This window comes from Micropterus dolomieu, linkage group LG21, assembly GCF_021292245.1.
Source record: "Micropterus dolomieu isolate WLL.071019.BEF.003 ecotype Adirondacks linkage group LG21, ASM2129224v1, whole genome shotgun sequence".
Taxonomy (NCBI): domain Eukaryota; kingdom Metazoa; phylum Chordata; class Actinopteri; order Centrarchiformes; family Centrarchidae; genus Micropterus; species Micropterus dolomieu.
Window position 1 is genome coordinate 31,677,709 of NC_060170.1, and position 22,667 is coordinate 31,700,375.

The 22,667-nt window shown below is 40.1% G+C and overlaps 1 protein-coding gene across 1 annotated transcript in view; it reads left to right on the forward strand.

Moving 5' to 3' along the window:
• Positions 1–13,520, forward strand: part of htr7c (5-hydroxytryptamine (serotonin) receptor 7c) — a 27,162-nt gene extending 13,642 nt beyond the window's left edge. The window contains exon 2 of the mRNA XM_046035340.1: positions 11,430–13,520. Coding sequence (XP_045891296.1) covers positions 11,430–12,168 — 739 coding nt within the window. The 3' untranslated portion in view covers positions 12,169–13,520. The remainder of the gene's footprint in view (positions 1–11,429) is intronic.
• The last annotated feature ends 9,147 nt before the right edge of the window (positions 13,521–22,667 follow it).

Consider the following 22,667-nt stretch of genomic DNA (forward strand, 5'->3'; position numbering starts at 1 on the left):
CTGTTCCAGAGTCTCGACTGAAAACTAAAGGGGACAGAGCGTTTGCTGTCAGGGCCCCGAGGCTCTGGAACAGCCTGCCCGAGGAAATCAGGTCGGCTGAGTCAGTGAACTCTTTTAAGTCCCTTCTTAAAACATACTTTTATAGGAGAGCTTTTCCCGATCTTATTTGACTTTATTTTATCCCTTTTATTTTATTGTATTTTACTAATTTTATATTAAATTTTCATGCTCTTATCTTTTTTTGTATTATTCTTTACACTTGTTAAAGCACTTTGTAACTTGTTTTTGAAAAGTGCTCTACAAATAAGGATTATTATTATTATTATTATTATTATTATCTGGGCCCGTATTTATCAAGCTTCTCAGAATTACTCATAACACTGCTAAGAACTGACTTAAGAGTAAAAAAAATCTTGGCTCAAAGCTGTGCTTAAAAGTTAGTTATCAAGCATCTCAACTTAATTTTGAGTGAAGTGTAGGACTAAATCTTAAGTGTCAGTCTTAGTGCTGATTTACGACACTTTGCTGTGCCGCAAACAAGATTTTGGATGACAACGTCGCCAAGGACCAATCACTGAATAGATTTCCTTATTTAAGAATATTCTCAGATAAATTCACATTGATTGTTGAAATTCCTAAGATTAGTTTATATTCAACACACATTTAGCAATAAAGAATTTTCAAGAGAATACATTATGATATAGGCCTACACATTAATAAATTAAAGATAAACAAAAAAGTGTATCTTTATGAGCGCCATCAAATGCGCCTAGTGCTCCTGTATTGCCGGCTATTTGCATGAACTGTGTTTGCTTCTGTCGGATTACTGGGGGGGGTTGTTGGGAAGCTGATTAAACGCGTGACAATGTGCAGAGCTCTGAAGCTGAAGTGCAATAATTGTTTCCATGACTTTTCGGCCTATTGATGGTTGCATTGCTGCGCTTGTCCTGTGGCAAATAAACAAAAGCGTCATCATCATCATCATCATCATCTTCAGTTTAGCTGAAAACGCATTACTGTGTAAAGTCAGTGGTGAGATGACGTCCCTCACCAACTCGCTGACTAAGTTTATGCCTGTGCTTTCCGACCCCGTCTTATTAACTGCGCATCGTCAAATAATTTCGGAAATATTCTTCCTCTCCTGAAATATTCGCGCATGTCTCTGTCTCCACAGCGCCATCACAAGCCCCTACTGGCAACTCCTAACCACTTGAGAGACCTCTCGAGCTGTCTGAAATAACTGGGAGAGTAAGAGTAATTCTTAGCTTCAAGAAATTTCAGAACTTACTTTTATTCTCAAGTTTAAAAGTCGGAGTAAATTTCATGAATTCTCAGCACTTAAGACTATAATGGCACTTTGAGAAGCTTGATAAATTCCAGCCCTGCACATTTAAGGAAAAGAGACTAAGAATGAATGGCAATATGGGCCTTCTGAAAGAAAGTGGTGGCTCAAACAGGAGCGCCCAACTGAAGAATGAGTGACAGTAACAATTTATGGTAGCTACCAGAGAAATCGGAATAAACCCATGTAGATCAACTGGCTGAATTGTTCAGTTAATAATTTTAACCATTGATGCTTACTATGATAGGGTCCTGGCTGTTTCCATCACTCCTAAGTATTATGTATTTATATTCTATTAATATGCAACAGTAAATCAGTTTTAGAGGAAACAAGCCGACAAAATGTTGACGCTGAACATATCAGTAAAACATTCCCAACATATGTCATTTGTTTCTCACCAAAATACCGGATACTTTGCTGCAACATACAATATCTTTGCATACTGATTAAAGCATTAGGCCTATACTAAACTATATTAAAGGATTTTTTAGGCTGTCACTGCTCTTGGTTTAGGTTAGGGAGAGATGGTGGTCTTGGTTTAATACAGAAGAACTCTGCAGTGACTTTAAAACAGGAGACATAACATGTTAAATGACACTTAAATCAGTACTTTTCCTTAATTTTTTTGTCACCTAACTCAGGTCTCTGTGGTCAAAGTCCTGCACTGTGAACGCCCCACATCTGGTGTGGCAGATAAATGTAGTGATTCATTCACTCAAAAAAACAATCCAGGCAGCAATTACATTTGTCACCACAAGGTAATTAGGAGAACAATTTAGTGATATATAAACATAATTACAGAGAGACAGTTTAGGAGTATCATGCACACTTAAAGGGGATGAGAAAATGATTAGCATATACTGTATAATGTGATACTATGGTGATATTACAAAGGAAAATATTTTGACTAGTGTGGACAAACATTTGGCCTTCTTGCACACCAAAGCCTAGGCCTAGTTGCCTTACCTTAAATCAAACATTATAACCCTCAGCATAAGCGCGAAACATTCTTATCATGATGCACTGTGTGTTACAGAAAATATATCATTGGGTTCGACTAAGTCTAGCAGCATCCCCACCCAATCACAGATCCATCTCGTGCCGGCTGGGGAAGAAAAAACACTTAAAACTAGTAATGGAATAAATGGAGCCACACACAGCACTATTGCACGAAGTAGGATAGAGTGACAGATCAAGAGATATGTGTGAGTGCTTTGGAAGTAGGCTCTCTTGAGGACAGGATGAGCTGAGAGAAGCTCTCCGAGGCTGCCATCATCAGCACGAAGAGGTCAGAACAGCAGGGAAAGATCAGGGCTAGATGTGGTGGTGAGAGTCCGGTGGGACGGGGAGTCAGAAAAGAGAAGAGAACAACGTTAAATAATGTGTGTGATGGGACTTGCAAGTGTATTTCACTTTATTTTACGGTAATTTAATAAGATGTAATAAGCCATACTTTGTATCAAATTAGATAAAAACTAGAATGAATGAGTTCTTTATTAAAAAGTAAACAGTTATGCCAGAATCAGACACCATACACATAAATTATGCTCTAGAAACCGCATATAATGCCGTATACCGCTAAAAATACACTATATTTAGACACTCTTATACCAAATTATACTTAAATTAGAAACCAAATTGGAGATTCTAATACACTATTAGACAGCATTATACAAGATCACAGTCTAATTAGAAACCAAATAGGCCACAATGCAACATCAGATACAAAATATGCCACAGTTAGATGCTATTCAACCCTTCCTACTACATTATGCTGTAATTAGACACCACATTTAATGCCAACAACATGGGCCTGTAAAGGCTTAATTAGACAACACAGTGTGTATTTAGACAAATGCAATGCCATATTATATCGGGCATAGCTTTTATAGTAGTCAGAAGTTTGCGCCCATCATTGCCACTTGATTGATTATTGTGTCTCGCCTTTCGCCATCATGGCAGGCTGTTCAAAACTCCCTCGAGTGTGGCCAGCTATAAACTCTTTTGCCTTCAGACGTGTTTGGACAACATGTCAAATGAACTCTTTTATTTCGAGTGTATCCCGCTATTAAGTCACCTTGCTGTGTTTTATCTGCTCAACAAAGCACAAGGGATCGTTAACTGTTGTACATTTTTTTTTAGTTGCCATAAATCTTCTATTCTTTTACCCTATTCTCGACTACTCTACTCTATTCTGTAGGGCCTGTAGGGTATTTTCTTTGTTATCCAAGGACACCCAGCTCTGACAGGGGTGGACACACGGACTGTTGGAAGGGGAATCCATTTATCACCGTGGCACTAATAGCTGCCCATCATCTCTATTGCTGTGAGAGCCACTAAACCACTGATATGGACAGGTGGTGTGCTGTGCGGCGGAGGCCATAAAATATCCTTTACATCAATTAGGAGGAAGTGAAACAGACATCATAAAAAGGTGTAAGGACTTACAGTCAGAGGAGTGGAAGGGTTTTTTCCAGGTGCGTTTTTCACACAATGATTATGTAGCTCACCAAGCACATGTCTGTAACACTATTAACAGTATCAAGCAAAGCATTATAGTTTTTAAAGGGTAGTCAGGGTTACCATCCGTGGGGGATTGAAAGCCACAGCTATGATTCATTAGATAATTTCTGTGTTAGACTTGCCCCTCATGGTAGTCACTGTCAATATGGTCAAACAGTAACCATCAAATCCACCATGTTTTTTAGAGATGGAGAAGAATAAATACATTTAATATTGCTATGTAAATGGACTGTTTGTGGAAGAAACACCATGTTTCTCAGTCTGACTGTGTATACTGTACCATTGCCTTCTGTTGAGTTTGTTGTATTGTGTTTCTGATTCTGAATACTGTAGGTGTAAGAAAGTTCTGCAAGGCTGCACACAAAAAGAACATTTGATTGATTTATTTCTCTATAGCTCCATTTCTCCTGGAGACAGAAAACATGTATATATAATCTTTCTCTCAAGATGAATAGTGGAAGTAGAATGATTTTTAGCTTGCAGTATTTTAATTTAAATACGATCTTACACTTATATATAACTTGAATGTGTGACTGGACAACAAAGCTGCCATATAACAAGACTACAGCCATGCTAGAAGCTCCGTGAGGCTGCTCTTAGGCATTTGAGCTAAATGCTAATACGCGCAAGCTTAAATGCTCATGATGACTTTGCTAACATGCTGATGTTAATCAGGTATAATGTTAACCGTGTTTGCCAGCTTAGTTTAATGTGATAGCATGCAAACATTTTGTTATTGGCACTGAACACAAAGTGCAGCTGAGACTGATGGGAACGAATTAAGATTAAGATATACTTAATTGTCCCGAAGTGAAATTTGTTTCAGACTCTGGACCGTTCTGCAGCTTTGCAAAAACAACACAAAAATACAGTAGATGTAGACAATAGATGTCTCTCAATACATACTCTAATTCAAAACAACACATGCTCTCAAATGCATTAGACAGGTATATTGTCTAAAAGTACATTGTATTTAGGAATACCAATAGTTTGGTCATTTATCAAACTTAAGATTTTCATCTGCTGGAGGCCCTATATGAAAGTTAAGTGATTGCTGAGAGGACGTAAATGTATGTCGGCAATCCAACCAATAGTTGCTGCGATATTTCAGTGTGGTCCAAAGTACTGGACAGGTTGACTGATGCCATCCCTAGAGCCACGCAGCCAGTGTGGCTAAAAATACTTTGGTTGAGTGCTTACATTTCGCCCAAATCAAAAATGAATGATGTACGTGTGTGTGTGTATGTGTGTATGTGTGTATATATATAAAATCTCAAGCTGTAAGCTAGTAAGTACATAAACATTGCATGTGTCTTCCCATCACCCTGGAACTAAAGTAATTAAAAAGTACGTAATTAGCAGCGGTCACCATGGCTACATATCACGGGGTGGTAAGTGGGAACATTATAATAAGGAAGGAAAATAAGTGTATTTGTAATATGGGAGAACGAGCCAGATTAGAATCCCTGACAAACATTGGCTTTATTTCTATCAAAAAGATTTACTGAGTGTATAAGTCCGTAGTCATCATTAACTATACACAATTTAGACCTATAAACTTTCTGGTAAACATTTACCTCTTCTTGGGGGGCAATTCCCAAGCATCTTCTTCTACATGGGTGCAGGCTAAAATGAGTGCAAACAGATATGCCAACAGTTACTCACAGGCTATTTGACACTGTCTGATCTAAGCTGGCAGGCCTGTGGCTGGAGGTAACAGACAAATCTGAGGGAAGATGTCTGTCCACAGATGACTCAGTTTGGCTTATTGAAGAATCTAAATGAGATTTAAAAAAACCTGCTGCTGCTGTATTACTCACTCACTCATTCTATCCTGAACCTGAGCAGAAGTCAGAAAGCAAAACAGAACCTGACCTAAAGCTCAATTTCTACCTTACAGAGGTTCCTCAAATAGAATAGGTGAGCTGAAAGATTCCTTGAGGACTGAGGTTGTTGTCTGATGTTGGAGAAATCTCTCAACTCTTAGGGCAGCTCAGAATAAATATGATATACTTTTTTTTACCTCAAAAATACGGTTTATATTTTGCACTAATTACATTTTCCTTCAACAGCAAGAGTTTGCACTGAAGAAGTGAACAATGGAATCGGCATTTATTAAATTTTGCCCTTTTACAGCACTCTCATTCATTTTATGTAAAACAAACCAAGCATGAAAGCGATGAATACACACTAGTGACTGCTGGATAAAAAGCAGCACTTCTCAGATCTTGGAGAGACAGATCTTCATCAAAAATGCTTTGATTTTAGGCGACGTCTAAACGTCTGTGCCCTGTCACGCGCACAGACTATATATAACAAAAAAAAAAGATTCTCCCTAAACTTCAACACTTCACTTTTTCACAGGCTCTTTTTGAATTGCCCCCAATGATTGCAATGATATAGGCCTTATCATTGCCTCATTGAGATGAAAGAGTGAGGATTCTCCAGTGGAAAGTTTCTGTGGGAAAAATGTCATTTGACAAGAGTTCTCTCTTGTCCTGCTCTTTTAAGGAAAACCTTTTCTAAATTTACCACTCCTCCATTCAAACCAGCTGCAGCTTGGTAAATATTTCACTCTGTATCCGACATAAAAGGTTTCTCCTGGAGATGACCGACGGCTGTTCCACACCAGGGCCAGTTACAGTGTTTCAGTGCAGAAAATACAGTAGTTCACTTTACTGTGATCTAGCTGGTAGCCTAGTGGAAGTAATGGAATTCTCCATTAGCTTGGGCACACTGTTTGTCTGTGGCTGGGTAATCCCAGAGTGCTGCTGTGGCTGTTGATGTGTCCCAAATCCAGAAAAATGAAAAAAAATACCCTGCTCTAAACTCTGGGAGGTAATTACCATTGCCACTGGTGTTTAAGCATGATTATGTGCTTTGTGCTCATTAGCATGGCTTTTAGCCTCAGCAGGCTGCTTTTTTCAGCCAAAGAGCTATAAATCATATCTGGCTGACAGAAGTTTCTCTGTTCACCTCTGTAAATTTTCTTCATCTGCTGCCCCTCTTTCTTGTGGGGTCCCCCAAGGGTCCATATTGGGCCCTGTGCTTTTTTTTCCCTGTACATGCTGCCATTCGAGTCCATTTTCAAAAAATCTCCTTTCATTGCTTTGCAGACGATATACAAATCTATTTACCTGTAAAATCTAATGATAAAGCTGCAACTCAGTCCTTGCTCAACTGCCTGAGAGATCTTAAAAGATGGTTGAATCAGAACTTTGTCTGAATGAAAGTAAGACTGAGGCTGTTGTGTTCAGTCGACCTGGGGATTTAAGTGCTTGTGTAGATGCTCTTGGTACTTTAGGAACGTATAGTCGTCCATTTACCAAGAATCTAGGGGTGATCTTCGACAGTGCTTTTAAATTTGAAAAACAGATTAGTTCTGTAGTAAAAGCCAATTTCTTTCAGCTGAGACTGTTGGCCAAAGTCAAGCCCTACCTGCCACGAAAAGACTTTGAAAGAGTAATCCATGCATTTATAACGTCTCGACCAGACTACTGTAATTCTTTGTGTGTTGGAGTGGATCAGTCGTCTCTCCATCGGTTACAGTTAGTCCAGAATGCAGCAGCTCGACTTTTAACTGGAACTAAAGCGTGAGTACATTACCCCTGTTTTAGACTCACACCACTGGCTTCCTGTCTGTTTTAGGATTGATTGTAAGATTTTATTGCTTGTCTTTAAAATTTTAAATGGGTTGGCACCTTCTTATTTATCAGAACTTTTACATGTACACACTCCGGTCAAAGCACTGAGGTCATCCAATCAGATGCTCCTCGATGTCCCCAGATCCAGTCTAAAAACTAAAGGTGACCGAGCCTTCTCAGTAGCTGCTCCTAATCTGTGGAACACTTTACCTGTTGAAATAAGAAATGCCCCGACTCCTGACACTTTCAAATCCTTGCTAAAGGCATATCTTTATTCACTGGCCTTCAAACAGAGTTGAGTAGTGACATTTATATTTTTTACTTTTTCTACTGTTGTTGTCATGTATATTTGTTGTCTATTGTGGAAAGCACTTTGGTCAACTACTGTTACATTCTCAGCACCAAACAGCAGGGAGACAAAGTTAGTGACTACCACAAGGGTGTCAATTTGTGTTGAAAAGTGGTGGGGACATAGGAGCTCAGATTAAGGGTGTGAAGAGACACTTAGCTCGCCAGACATCACGAGACACGATATTAGGTTCACCAGAACGAGACCAAAAGATCCTTAAACAGTGTTTTAAAAGATATCCTCAATGCCGAGAGATATGAGCGGGGTTGTCTGGGGGGACCCCCTCCAGGAAATTTTGATCATTAAACACTGAATTTCCTGCATTCTGGTGAAAGTTTCTGCACCAATTTATGGTGGAAATGTTTTTATGTAAAAAGAAACACAAAATTCAGGTGGCAGGCGATATTTCAAATTATATAAATGCAGTGCAGCTCTCAGATACTGTGTTGTTCAAATCTATTTCTCCTGTAGATCAATTTTTTCATATAATATCATCCCTGCTCAGGCAACACATATATAGGCCTGATTTAATCTTCCATCCTCTTTTGTCATGTTCAAAATAACTGTCAAGAAGTTGTTAAAGTTACTGATTGGTGCATGAACATTTTTGGGTCATTTGATAATCCGTAGTTTGTTTTTTGGACTATGCACATTTGTTTCTTCTATATTTTAATTGCATTGCATGTTTTCTTAATGTGCAAATAAACCTTTCTAAATGCATTTTCATTTTTTATCTAACTACAAGCAGTATTTCTTATTTGCTTTAAAAAAGTGATGGGGACAAAATCAGCCATTTCAAAAAGTGGTGGGGAAATGTCCCCAGCGTCCCCAGAGTAAATGACACCTATGGACTACTAGGTGAAAATAGTTTAAGTGGAGAGTAACACAGGGGTAAAAGCAGAGTGAATATTGGACTTAAATTCATCAGGTGGACAGGAACATGACTCCGAATAATTTATCATGTTGCTCTGTGTTGGCTGGATATGTAAATAAGCAACTGTTTGCTAACAGCCATGTCAACTTTAAAGGTGATAATATGCCAATGTTGTGTTTACAGCACATTTCTGATGTCCCCAAGTGGCCCGAAAAATCAGCAATTCATTTTCAGGTTACATTTTCACATTTTCAGGTGCTCGTTATATTTTACATGATTTTGTTATATTCACTTAATGTGCATATTTAAATTTTTTAGTGTTCTCATTATTGATTGTGAATGTCTATACACACACACACACACCTCTTTTTGCGATGCTCCTTATTGTGTCCTGTTACAGGGGCCAGTAAAGTTTAATCTCTTTATGTCAAAACATAATAAACTAAACTACCAAGAGGTGCATCAGCTCATCCTGCCAAAATTACTTGCAGGAAGCTGTGTAATTAAGTCTTGAATTCAGTGCTATCTTATCAGAACTGGCAGTCGTTTGTGTCTAAAAGGATGGTGAGAAGATTTTGTTTTGTATGAGAGTGCGTCTGAAAACAGCTCTGCCTTCTAAAGGGCCAAGGATGAGTCATAGGTTTGTGGAGGACTGCTCTCCACCCCCCACAGACACACAAATATCCCCCCAAATTAGCACAACAACCTCCTTCCTCATTATTAAATAATGCATTCAGAGAGGAGTGTTGATTTACTGGGTTTCCATTATGTATTCCTGAGAATTCCCACAGCATGGAGTGTACCCATCAGGATCTGTCTTGCATCTATTTGACATTGCTTGCCTGGATGTGTTCAGGCCCCCTTGGAAAGCTTAAGTACATTTTAAGTGAGGGTTGTAAGCTAGGCAAAGCAGGTTGGAGGGATTGGGGGTTGAGTAAACAGTAGTTGTTATGTAATATTCAGTGAGCACAACTAACCCAAGCCACGGGATCTTTAAGGACACTGTAATAGTGTTGAGTCTGAGTTTAAATGGTAACCACAAAGTTACTGTATAGGCTGATGTGTGATTTCCCAGGAATGGTATTTATTCTACATTGAGAGTTTATTTTTGACTGAAATAGAGAATTATTTGGCTTTCTTGCAGTTCTGGTGTCTCATGGTCGTCTATGCCACCACCTGTCCACCCGATCTGCCAAGGGCGACAAAATAATGACACCTGTCTCAGATGAATGATGGATGTTTTCACTTATCGTCATGGCAACGGTGGCATATACTGATATGAGTTGCATGTAGGTCACTTGCCTTAGGTACCCGTCAAATGTGGTCCAGATAGGAACAGAAAAAAAAAAAATGTAGTTTTAAGCGGTTTTCAAAACACAAGATCATCAGATCTGTGTCTGGTGGGTGCGTGTGTATGTGTGCAATGCATGTGTGTGTGTGTGTGGGGGGGGTGCTTTCATTTGTAGCCTTATTGTCCTTTCCAGGTGATTAGACTGTGTGTTGTCAGGTGTTAACAGGCTCCAGTGTGCAGACTATAGCACCATATTTTCTAATCTAAAACCAGCTAGCTTGTGGCTTGCTAAAAAAAAACAACTTGTACTACTGTAATTTGCAATTAATGTTTTGTTTTTGTACTGTGTGCCAGCAAAGCTTTAAAAAGCACTGGAATGGATTTCAGAGTATTTTTGACAAACATGTTTGACAACCAAGTTGCTTAATTAACACCTACCCACCTAATTGTATGGATTCCTCACAGTCCCATGGTGTTTGTAACTCACACACAAAATTGTGCAAACATTAAGACTAATGCGTAAAGATAAAGCAACGAAGTAGAATGAACCTGACTACACTCAACATCTAAAAGCCGTTTATTAAGGGGCCTAGCTGAGCTGAATTTCATGTCCACGGTGCTGATAGCATCGCTGGTGGACAATGAGTCCAATTGGCCAGTGCTCCCTAAAGCATTTTTTATCTTGATTGACAATAGAGCAGAAACCAGAAAAAACAGCCGGCAGTGTCAAATACACAGCTTTTCATCAATGACGCACTTGATGCTAAATTAGGCTGTGGGCATATAGCCAAACAACACAGAGGTGTACACATGGATTTATCATTTTGTGAGAGTAGTGGCTATTTTCCCAGTTTTGTACAAAGTCAAGGCTTTTGCACCTCACTTTATCTTTATTTTTCTGACACCTCCAGCTGCTATTTCAAACCACTGAGCTGTCCGTTTGCTTGATAACTCCCTCTCTACCTCGCTAAGCTCCTCCAAACTCCTAAGCCAAAGAAAAGCAGTTAATGGCCCTCCAGGCAATGACGGAGCTTATGACCTCTCAGTGAAATGTCTGTCTTTGAAATGAGTGGACATGTATTTGATGCTACACTGCAGTTTCTTCTCAATGAATACAGGCACTCTGTGTGATACTGTACTGTGGTGGTGATGGCGCAATGGATAAGACGCCTGCCTTTGGTGTGAGAGATCTGGGTTCAATCCCCCACTGTGACCCACCCACCATTGTAACCCCTCCAAAGGCGTGCGACCTCTGACATATAGCAATTGTAAGTCGCCTTGGATAAAAGCGTCAGCTAAATGAATAAATATAATGTAAAGGGCTTTAGAGCAAATATCAAGGTAGGTTTGTTGAAAAGCTGCCTGGAAGTTACCACTGATACTTCTTTTGTCTCCTTTCCTTGTAGATATCTGGGGATCACGCGGCCCCTTACCTACCCAGCCCGGCAGAACGGTCAGCTGATGGCGAAGATGATCCTGGGAGTGTGGCTGGTATCAGCATCCATCACCCTGCCACCTTTCTGCGGCTGGGCCAAAAACGTCCACACAGCCGGTGTGTGCCTCATTAGCCAAGACTTTGGCTACACCATCTATTCCACAGCTGTAGCCTTCTACATCCCTATGCTGGTCATGCTGGTTATGTACTATAAGATCTTTAAGGCAGCGCGCAAGAGCGGCGCCAAGCATCGCTTCACTGACCTTTCGCGACGCGAGCGGCTTGAAACTGTGGCTAATGAGGCACTGCGAATGCAGGGACTGAAGCCACCTGGTGTGGCGGAGGAGTGTGCCGCCTTGTCCCGCCTGCTGAACCGAGAACGCAGAAACATCTCCATCTTCAAACGGGAGCAGAAAGCAGCTACAACACTGGGGGTGATCGTGGGGGTCTTTGCTGTGTGCTGGCTGCCGTTCTTCATCCTGTCCACTGCCAGGCCCTTTATCTGTGGAGTGGAGTGTAGCTGTGTGCCCATCTGGCTGGAGCGCACGCTGCTCTGGTTAGGCTACGCCAACTCCCTAATGAACCCCTTCATTTACGCCTTCTTCAACCGAGACCTGCGATCCACTTACCGTGACCTTCTCCGCTGCCGTTATCGCAACATCAACCGTCGGCTGTCTGCTGTGGGCGTGCATGAGGCTCTCAAGGTTTAAAGCAGGGTACTTTAGAAGCTTATATTGGCTCTCAAAAAGTTGGGTATGGTGGCCCCTGTGCTTGTACACTTGGTGCTTAAAGGGCGACGTGCACACAGCAGGACTGTAGATAAGACAAAGACTGACAGAATGGGAGTCACTGTTGGTGGCTCTCTGGCCCCCGCGCAAAGGCAGAGAGACAGCACAATCACTTCAGTGTGTGTGTGTGACTCAGTGATTCTATTTTGGGAAAGAAAATCATTGAGCGTACTTGATGGGCTATTCAAGTCGACATGCTTTTGTGCATATGCCACAATTCCGTCCTGGCTCCGGATTTATGGTAGGATAATGCAGTGACAAAGGAAATGACATGTAAACACATCAATCATCCCAGTGCTTTCAAAGGGAACAGAAAGAAGCAGATTTCTGTATATTAACAAAATTGATGTTTGATAAGGAAAAAAAAACCATTTGTTTTGTGGCAGAATGCCTGCTGAACATCTTCACTGAAACATGCATTTCAGCACATCCCATATTAATTTCAAACAGAAAATGAACACTTTGAGATGTATTGTGCTTTGTGCCAGGATTGGATTTTACTGAAATTAATCACTAGTCATAGCGTGCAATTTGGTCCTCTCACTAAGTTTAATGGGAGCACCTTAAATGTTTCACAAGCGTTGGAAATGTGGAGATGCCAAGGGAATGAAGGTGGGTGGTGTTAAAATGCAACATGAAGGGAACATTTTCCATTCATGAAATCTCAGTGTTTGTTGCTATAAAAGAAACTGAAAGTAGTTTGGTTTAGTTTTTGCATGAAACACACTTGTCTTACATGCCACTGTATACATGAAACAAGAGATTTTGAATAGTGAATGACGATTTGACAGACGTGTTTCCATGTTTCACCCCAAACACTATCTCACACTTGAATTTAAAATGAGCTCAATGCTGTATGTGTAGGAAACCATGATACTGTGGACTTTTATTCATAAGTTTCATTCCACATTTGGCTGCTGAACTTATTGGTTTTCTACAGTTACCTAAACCTGTTGAACTCTGCAGTTTCACTTTAAGAATTTACATGTTCTTGAGACTATTTTGCTCCACTGGTTGTCATCAGCGTCCCTTTTAAATCATGATGTGGTCACTTCCTGACTCCCATTTAAACTCTTTGGTGACCTGTATGATCCCATGTCAAATATCATTTGAGCAGTGTGTGCTTTTTCTACCTCGATTTTTGGGAATACTGTACATTTCCTCTAAACAGATGTACCGCTGTCTTGCATCATTTTGTAATTAACTGCTATTTTATATTGTGTAAGATCGATCTGTGTACAACTGCTCTGTTATGGCTCTGTTTGACCGCGTTGTCATTGCCTTCAGAAACAAGCTGGGGAAGTGGCGATGCATTTCATCACTTTGTAAATAAAGAAACACTTGGTTAAAATGTCACTGTGGCCTACATTGGTAACCTCAGATGATTTACACTCATGCAAACCGGTTCGACGATACAGTTCTAGTCCTTTAGACTGAGAATCAAAAAGGTATTTTTCTCTCATTTTCAAACAGGAGTCAATCCACACAGGCCTCCTTGCTTTCTAGCCCCACACAGCATCTGCTTATCAAAAGCCTGATGCACACAGTTTGTTGTACAAAATTCATTATCCTCTCTGAGTTTGATTGATAGGTCTATCATGAGGAATAAAGACACCTTAAGACATGCGGGGGACTTTGAAACATTCATGGCATTTCTGAAGAATTAGCAAGGCCGTCATGCTACTGAGAGGACTCTGGAGACGTGTTTGAGGATGGTGACCCATATTCTCTGTCTGCTTGGAGCAAAATATTTTATTCAGAGTCTGGGTGACAGCTGTCTGCTTGCTTTCATGACTGAAACTGTCCTGTAGAGAGAGACAAGGATGAGGTAGTCTGACATGTGTCCTGTGTCGCGTCTTGTGGTCAGAAGGTTTGTAGTTCAAATACACCAAACCACTAGGAAACAAGTTACTTGGTCAGTTAATTATATGACCATCTCAGAACAGCCTTATTCTGACTGTGTTTGTATATATGAGGATAATGTGCATGCAAATCACCAGTTTAAGTAATTAGGAAAATAAAAATAAAAAGTCCAATGAGTTTGTTACAACTTGACTAACATCGAGCAAGTGTGATAACACAGTACTAGTCCAGGTTTTTCGCTTCCTCACTTCCTCCATCTATGTCTTCTTCGGTCTCTTCGCCCCTAATTATGATAACATTATGTCAATCAGTGATGGGAATTACAGCTCTTTGAAGGGAGCCGGATCTTATGGATCTGTCCCTTTCCGGGAGCCAGCTCTTTCTGCTTCCAAACTGCTCTTCATTTAGGACCACTTCTGCTTAGGTTTCAACTTTATTGTCATTATGCAGAGTACGGGTACAGAGCTAATGAAATGCAGTAAGGATGTAACCAGAAGTGCAGAAATTTAGTGTTTTTACAGATGAGTGCAGTTATGCTATCTTACAATATGTACAGTGGAGAAAAACAGATATTGTACAGTAGCCTTTATGTGAATATAATAAAAATGTTTAGGAGAGAAGTGGACCCAGACAGAGAATGGAGAGTGCATATGTAAGGATGTATGTACAGCAATGTGTACACATACTGTTGGTTAATGTACTGTAATTTTATTAAACAGTGCATGAATTTGGTCTGTGCAGAAATATGGTCACTACCTAAGTTACATTTTTATTTGTTGCAAGAAATAAGTGTCCAAGATTCTTTATCTGCAATACATAATACTAGAATATCCTAGTTGTATAACCTAAATAACACCATACTAATGAAAATTAAATAGTATTAGTTAATAATAACATAACTCCATACAGACACATACTGTATATTTCAATGAATAAAAGTAATTAGTTTAAGCGTAAGCAATTTTTGTTTTGGTGGACTGAGTGGATTTCTCTCTCTTAAGCATATACACAGGTCATGGGCTTTTACTGTGAAGCTTGGAAAAACGGTAGTTTTTGGTTACAAAATTGGTTCCGGTAGACAAAAATAAAGTGTCTTCCTTCTCAGTTCAGACAACGTAGCCTCCGTGTTTTTATTTTCTAACATGTATAAAGCATACATAAGTGTGATTTGTCATTTTCATGCTGTCCTTTTCTGGAGGGGTGTCAAGCTAGCTAACAAATCTAGACAGCAACCGACCCAAGCCGATGTCAGAGTGCGTTATCCAGTGAGTTTGCTTACATGAACTGAACATGAACTCAACCTCTGTCAATCCTCTTGCTGATGTTGCCTTGAGTTGACAGCTTTGCTAGCACAGGCAAACATCAAGCAAGCGCAACACCACAAGACATAGCAAGCCAGATAATAAGTGGTTACTTTGTCTAACAGCAAGAAGGCCAGCTCGGCGTTTGTCCTGCATCCTTTCAGCTCTTTTAGCTCACGACAATGAGAAAAAGCCAATCTGATATTGTCTCTTGTCCGTTCTCTTCCTCGCCTTTTGCTTCTTCTTATAGCTTGCTTGCTGACGAGTTGTGCTGGTGCCGTAAAGCGTTACCCTCTTGTCGTGATAAATGTCCTGCCCAGATGTCCAGTAGCAGGCACAGTAAGCCCAGAATGGTAATGATAGATGCCATTCACCCTATTACAAGTCAGTGTACCATCAAAATTATTTTGAATGTGTTGTTTTGATAAAACAAATGACTACATGACGTTGCCTTAAACACAGCAGTTGACTTAAAACTTTCACATGCACAAGGGTAATACTAAACTTGCAATAACATTTTTTCTTGTTAACTTGGGGCCGTTAAGACAAGCTGTGAACACAACTCAACACTGACATATTATCACCTTTTAAGTTTACATGGCGAACTCGTTACTAAACAGTTGCCTGACTCTTTACTGACTAAATGCTCCACTATGTTTTCCGCTAACTGTGTCTGTCTGCCGTTTGGTGCTGAGCAGGTTGTGTTCAGTGGGTTTATCAGCGCTTTTTCCACTGAAAACAGCTGCCTGCTGCTGCTGGAAGATACTGTAGTCTAATGAGAGCTGTACCAAAACAGTAAAGTAGCAGGCTGTGTGGGTTAATCAGGACAGATCTCTTTCACACTGACACAAACTAAAGTAAAATTTTGACCGATAATGGCAGCAGATGAAAAATTGAGGCATTGCCAAAGTTAGTAGGACTCATCCTTTGGGGCCCATGCATGTCTGTACAAAATTTAATGGGAATCAAACAGTTGTAGAGATATTTCAGTCTGGACCAAACAGGTGGACTGCACCTGCCGACCGCCATCTCTTGAGACGGGTGCATGTAGAAAGAAAACATCAAAACATCGACGGTCATTGCAGGTGTTCTAGGTTTTCCCAAGCAAAATTAGGTACATTTTATTGCAATACATAAAGTAGAAATCTGTCAGGCATTATTGTGTAATAAAAGTGGATCTGATGGATTGCCTCATTAAACACCTTTGTATGTATAATGCCACCAAAAAAAAAGTTACATTTCTGTACTTTCTGTTGTTTGTAGCCACTACCTGCATTAGCCTGCTAAATCAGGGCCAAAATATCTGATTCGTATCAGATTTCCAAAGCTGTTTTAATTTGTTGTTTGTAATTTGTTTGGGTTGGCGGTACATTTGGACAATTCCTGCAAGCTGCTGTCTGTGAAATGATTTGGTGGGACTGTTCCGAATTAGTGCAGAAGGACTTTTCTAATTATACTTGCCACCATGAGCATCTCTCAGAGTCTGCTAACACCGTTACATAATTCAGCGCTAATTCAACAATAACAAAAACCCATATCAGAGTCCAAGGGACAAAATCTATTTATATGGGGCTTTGTGGCCTAACTCTCTAAAGTAAAGAGCAAGAACGTAGCCTCAACCAGCATGTTGACATTTTGTTTTAGCACATAAAATAGCAGGCAGCCCTTGTGGACTTAGTGTGTCTCCCCTAAGTTGTCCAGTCTCCCAGCAGCCATGTCAACAGGCGTTACTCTCGGGGAATGAGCACAATTGTGCCTGATCTCTCAGCATGCGTAGCTCGCCTCCTGCGCTGGCTCCCGATGTGTGTCACCCCTATCAGTGAACGGGAGGAGATGGTGAAATATTCACGTGTCATGTAGTATATTCATTAAAAGGGGCAAAGGATAGTAGCAGATGAGTCTCACATATGCTGCCCACAGGCTCAGTTGCCAGCTTTGACAGGCTGTGGGGGCTGACGGGGGAACAGACACTCTGGCTTTGCTATTTTTAATCTGCCCCAGAAATTAAGTGGGTAAGTTTTGACTAAGCATGGAGAAAGAGATTGGAGGTGCTACAATTTTACTATGTTGAAATGTGTCCCCCTCATATGTAAACACTGCAGCTTGATTATGGTGACCTACGGAGGATAAGGTAATAATCTGCCACATCTATTTTACCATCTATACTGATGACTTATATAGAGTAGCACAGCAGTGAAACTCTCTGCCCACAGGGACAAGTTATATATGCTGTAACGTGTATATGTATATAGTTGGCTTATGAACACACAATTTTTTTCTATCTTGTCACACAGGATACAAATTTTAATCAAGCTTATACTTGTTTATTAAGTAAAAGTTTAACATCTTGTGTGTTGCATAGGACACAAACATGTTTTATATTTGACGACATGTCACATGTCAGGTTTTAGAAAAGAACAAAATATGAGATTTTACATAGTGTTAGTATGATCTTATATTAAATAAAAAAGTGTGTGCATTAACATTTACAGTGTTTTTGTACAAACCTTGGAGTATCTCATTTCTTTTGTATTATACAGCTGTTGGTTTCCAACATGGGTGTTGTTAGATAAATTGCAAGATGATTAGCCTGGAAGAAATGAGAAATAAACAAAATTATAATTATTTCGTAGTGGTTAGCACTATAGTCTCACAGCAAGAAGGTCCTGGATTTAAACCTTAGTCGTCCCAGGCGTTTCTGTGGGGTTCTCTCCGGGTGCAGCTTTCTACCGCTGTCCAAACACATGCAGGTTAAGGGCTGACTCTAAATTGCTCGTGGGTGTACCTCGCCTCCCATCTAATGGATAGATAAATACTTTAACTTCTCTCTTACATTTGGATTTTTTCCTTGTGTAATATTGTAGTTTTACCATTTCAAACCTCTAAAAATGATTCAAATGAAACAGTATGAGAGAAAATCACTGTGGCATATGTTGTAATCACAATGTAAAGACATGCAACCCATGATGAGGGGTTGCAACCACATGTTGGCATACCACTTGTATACATTATACACATTGAGTGGAGTTTTATAATAAATTAAAGATTTTTACATTCATTGTTTCTCACCAGGGGCTTTGTATGTATCCTTGAGGTCCACCAAATGTGTTCTTTCCTTAGAAAAAAAAAACACATTTTAAAAATATTTTCTATATTGTTTACATCCATCTTTATGAGCCAGCCTTCCCGCCACCAACTGTCGATTAGTGCAGTAGAATGAAACCAGTGACAGGAATGTGCATTGCTTTACCTGCATGAGAGCGTGTGTGCATGATACAGACAAAATTGGTACCCACTTGTAACAACATTGGCTCCATAGCAGTGTTACTATGGTTATGAAAAACTATACACAAACAATAGAAACAAGCTTTTCTTTGCTGTGCACAACAGGAAGGGCTAGAAGAAAAGAACTGGCACAAGCAGTGATGGAGAAAGACAGCAGTGCCACATACAGCAAGACACACTTCAGACTAGGGCTGAACGATTAATCGTTTTCAAATCGAAATTGCGATTTGAAATTTACGATTAGCTAATCGTGAAGACGGCAATTAAAATGTAGGTTAATTATACAGCACATCTGACCCGTTTTAAACAGTTATGCAGTTAGATTCATTCTGTTTTTGTGAGGCAGATCTGCTCGCCAATCACAAGTGTCGTGCGCCTCCTTTTACGGTCCTACTCACCAATCAGAACATGCAAAGGTCATGTACATTTTACAACAACAAACGAAACTGGAAGGAAACATGGGACAATGGCGCCAGCCGACACAGGCAGCGGTTGTGCCACGTGGTGGTGATGGTGCATAGATAAGATGCTTGCCTTTGGTGTGGGAGACCTGGGTTTGGTTCCCACTGTAAGACATCCACCATTGTGTCCCTGAGCAAGACACTTAACCCCTAGTTGCTCCAGAGGCGTGTGACCTCTTACATGTGTAGCAATTGTAAGTTGTTTTGGATAAAAGCGTCAGCTAAATGTTTTGTCGGGCGACAATTCAAACTTAAGTGTTTCAGCAGCGGAGAGTTTAGCCGAGACGTAGTTAATGTGTTTTTAATTTGTCATTTTGTGTGCTATGGACAACAGCTCTCTGCAGGCTAACGTTACATGTCCACATGGAGCACTTCAGAAGAGCGTTTTGCCTGTTTGATTTTGCTGACTTGTTCTTGACTTGAAAATTTATATCATGTAGCATGCTCATATTTACCACAAGTGTGACACTTCATACCAAAGCATGAAGACTTGTAGAAAAAGAAAAGAGGTTACTGTTTAAGTTTGTAACTTCCTGTGGGAACTGACCCAAACAAAATTTATTTAAGCAAATATGACACACTGACAGTGTGTCATTTGCATTAAAAGCTCTTCTCTTGTAGCCCCAGTAAGAGACGTCAGCTGTAAGATGTTTGTATATTTTCATAATAATTTGTATTATATAATAACATACATCAACATAAAAGTGGTTATTCATTTATCCGCAGTGGCAAGAAATATTTAAAATTACCTACGCTTTATCAAGGTCACCCTTGAATAATTTGAAGCACAGAGCGATGTAAATCAGATTTGTAAGGGACTGTGGGTACATGTGCACCCAGCAGTTATAACTTCAAATGTAATTGGACCGTGAATTTAGCCTTGTTCCCTACTTTCCAATCAAATGGAAGCTATAAATACCCCAGTAAACATGTCAATTATGTGTTAATCCGATTTATGCGGTGTGTCCTGAAATATCAACTTCCTCCCACGGCCACCACCAGCGGCCTATCACAGCACGGGACCCTGCTATTAGTCTATTCCACTTCCTGCGGTAATGGGCCTGTAGCTAATTAACATGCAGAGAAGTTAACTGAAGTGTCAAAGCGACAGCCAAAACCGTTGTTTTCCCTCATTTTATTTTCTGGAGGCAGCTTTCCCTAATTAGGTTCTGTCATACTCCTGGAAGGTAAATGCATGCTTTTTAAGGTTGCCAGCATCAAAGGAACTGTACATGAGGTCACCCGTCCCTGTACACTTCAAAGTGCACACAGTAGATATCTCCCTGCTTACGTTTTATTGATTTCACAGCCATGTATGATGTGTTTTACTCTAACAGTGGAGTATCTGAGTGTTGACTCATTGCCTTGTATTTTCACACATGTTCACAATGCAGACTGCCAAGAATCAGCGCCCTCCTACATGACGAGTATGGGATGAGTCTGTCCATTGTTTTGCATTGCATCTGTGATACAGATCTGTAAGTGTGTGTTTGTGTGTGGTAGAAATACACACATGTGTTCTAATACTGCTGCCTCTGTATTCACTTAATATGTTTGGTATATCTAAGTAGTTGCACTTAAAATCATTGCCTGTTTTGAGGGAAGACCATATGCACATCAATGTTACTGTCACAGTTCTGCCCCCCCCCCCCGATATTTCCATTAAAATGTGACTGTTTCATTAACTGGGAACAGAAACATATCTCTTGCTTTGCTGCAGTCAGGAAATGAGAAGTGGAAAGCATCTTGCAAACCATATTTTCAGACATACCTATAATGAGCTTCCAGAAATTACAACTCCCACTTGATGAAACTGCCTGGCTCAAAAAATGGTACACACACACACACACACACACACACACACACACACACACACACACACACACACACATATATATATACACACACACATACACACACACAAAACGCATGTTACTAAAAATACTGTGTACTAAAACCTACATTAGATACACAACCTATGTAAATATCAAACACATGAGTGGACCTAAAGACAAAGTCAACTCAGTCAATCTCAGCCATTATTTTAAGATGAGAGAGATGTTTATGTCAAGACTATTCTCCTTTTTGAGTAATCTTACAAGTCTAAATAGTGTTTCCTGACTTAAAGGGGTACTCAAGCATTTAAGTATGGCACTCACAAGAGACAGATTTTTTTTAAAAAAAATAGTCAAAATGGAAGCAATCGTGTAGATATTTCTGAATTTTCATTCCCTAATTTGGGTCAAAAACACTGGATCCTACAATTTCCATAATGCAACTCTAACATTTTTGGTTAGACCCCTGCAGCATCAGGGTTATTTTTTTCAAAGCTCAGAAAGCTTCCTCCAGAGCCACAGAGGATATTATACAACAGTTTTCACAGTCTGAGTAGTACTCCTTGTGATGGGTGAGCTGAACTTCATGTGTAAAATTGGTGTCGTGCCCTTTTAAACCTTTTGTAAAAGTACCAGGTGCCAGTACCCGGGCAGGTGAGCTACTTGTTGTTTACTGAACTACTTTGCCTTTTCTCTGTCTTCTGAGAGCACTGAAAGACAACAGCAGTTTGGTGAGACTGAGCATAATGGACTGCCTTCTGCACGCGGTACACTGCTTATGAAATGACAGTAAATTGACCTGATAAAGAACATTATTCCACGTGATTTAATTTTGTCAGTAATTTTCTGCTAGACCACGATTTAAAATGCAATACCATTTATCATGCTGAGAGACGTTAAGAAGCAGGCGTTTTCATGCAGGCGATAACAATGAACAAAACAGCACTTGGTATTAAACCCACTGTGTGTAGAATTGTGATTGTTGGGTCAGACTAATTTAAAATTCCACATTTTACATCACAGTGCTTTGGAGATTCACTTAACTTGATGGTTAGTTTACTAAATTTAGAGTATAATGTAGTCAGTTTAAAGCTGCAGTAGACAACTTCACAAAGAAGGGTAATGGGAATTATTTGAACTTCAATACACAAAACTCCTCACAGTAAAGCAACTTTCACCTCCTCTTGCATAATATGCTTACTGAAATGCAAAACAAATTTTCACAGATCACTCTCTGCAGGCTTCAGTACACAGTATATCGTGCACTGATCCACATTATATAAACCCTTTTTGGTCACTCAGCTACTCAGGTCACTAATTTCTATATGGCTCAGCAGTATAGAAATATGCTGAGTGATCTAATGAAAATCTTTAACTGCCACTAATTGTAGAAAAATTGTACTGTGTAAGTGTGTGTGTGTCTAAAGGCAGCCTGAGACTTGAGGGAAGTCGTGAAGTGTGGGTGAGGTGGGAACTGAATCGCACAGACTGCCTATGTCAGTTTGTTAAGGCTCAGGCGGTTCAGCAGGGCGCCAAGTGAGGACTGACAGCAGCTGGTCTGTGAGTGAGACTCAGGAACACTCAGGTGTTCCTGTGCTGTCTAAGCCACTTACATCAGCAGTCAATCTGCACCTGCCTCTTGTCACTACACATTGTTGCTGATCTGCAGGGACGAG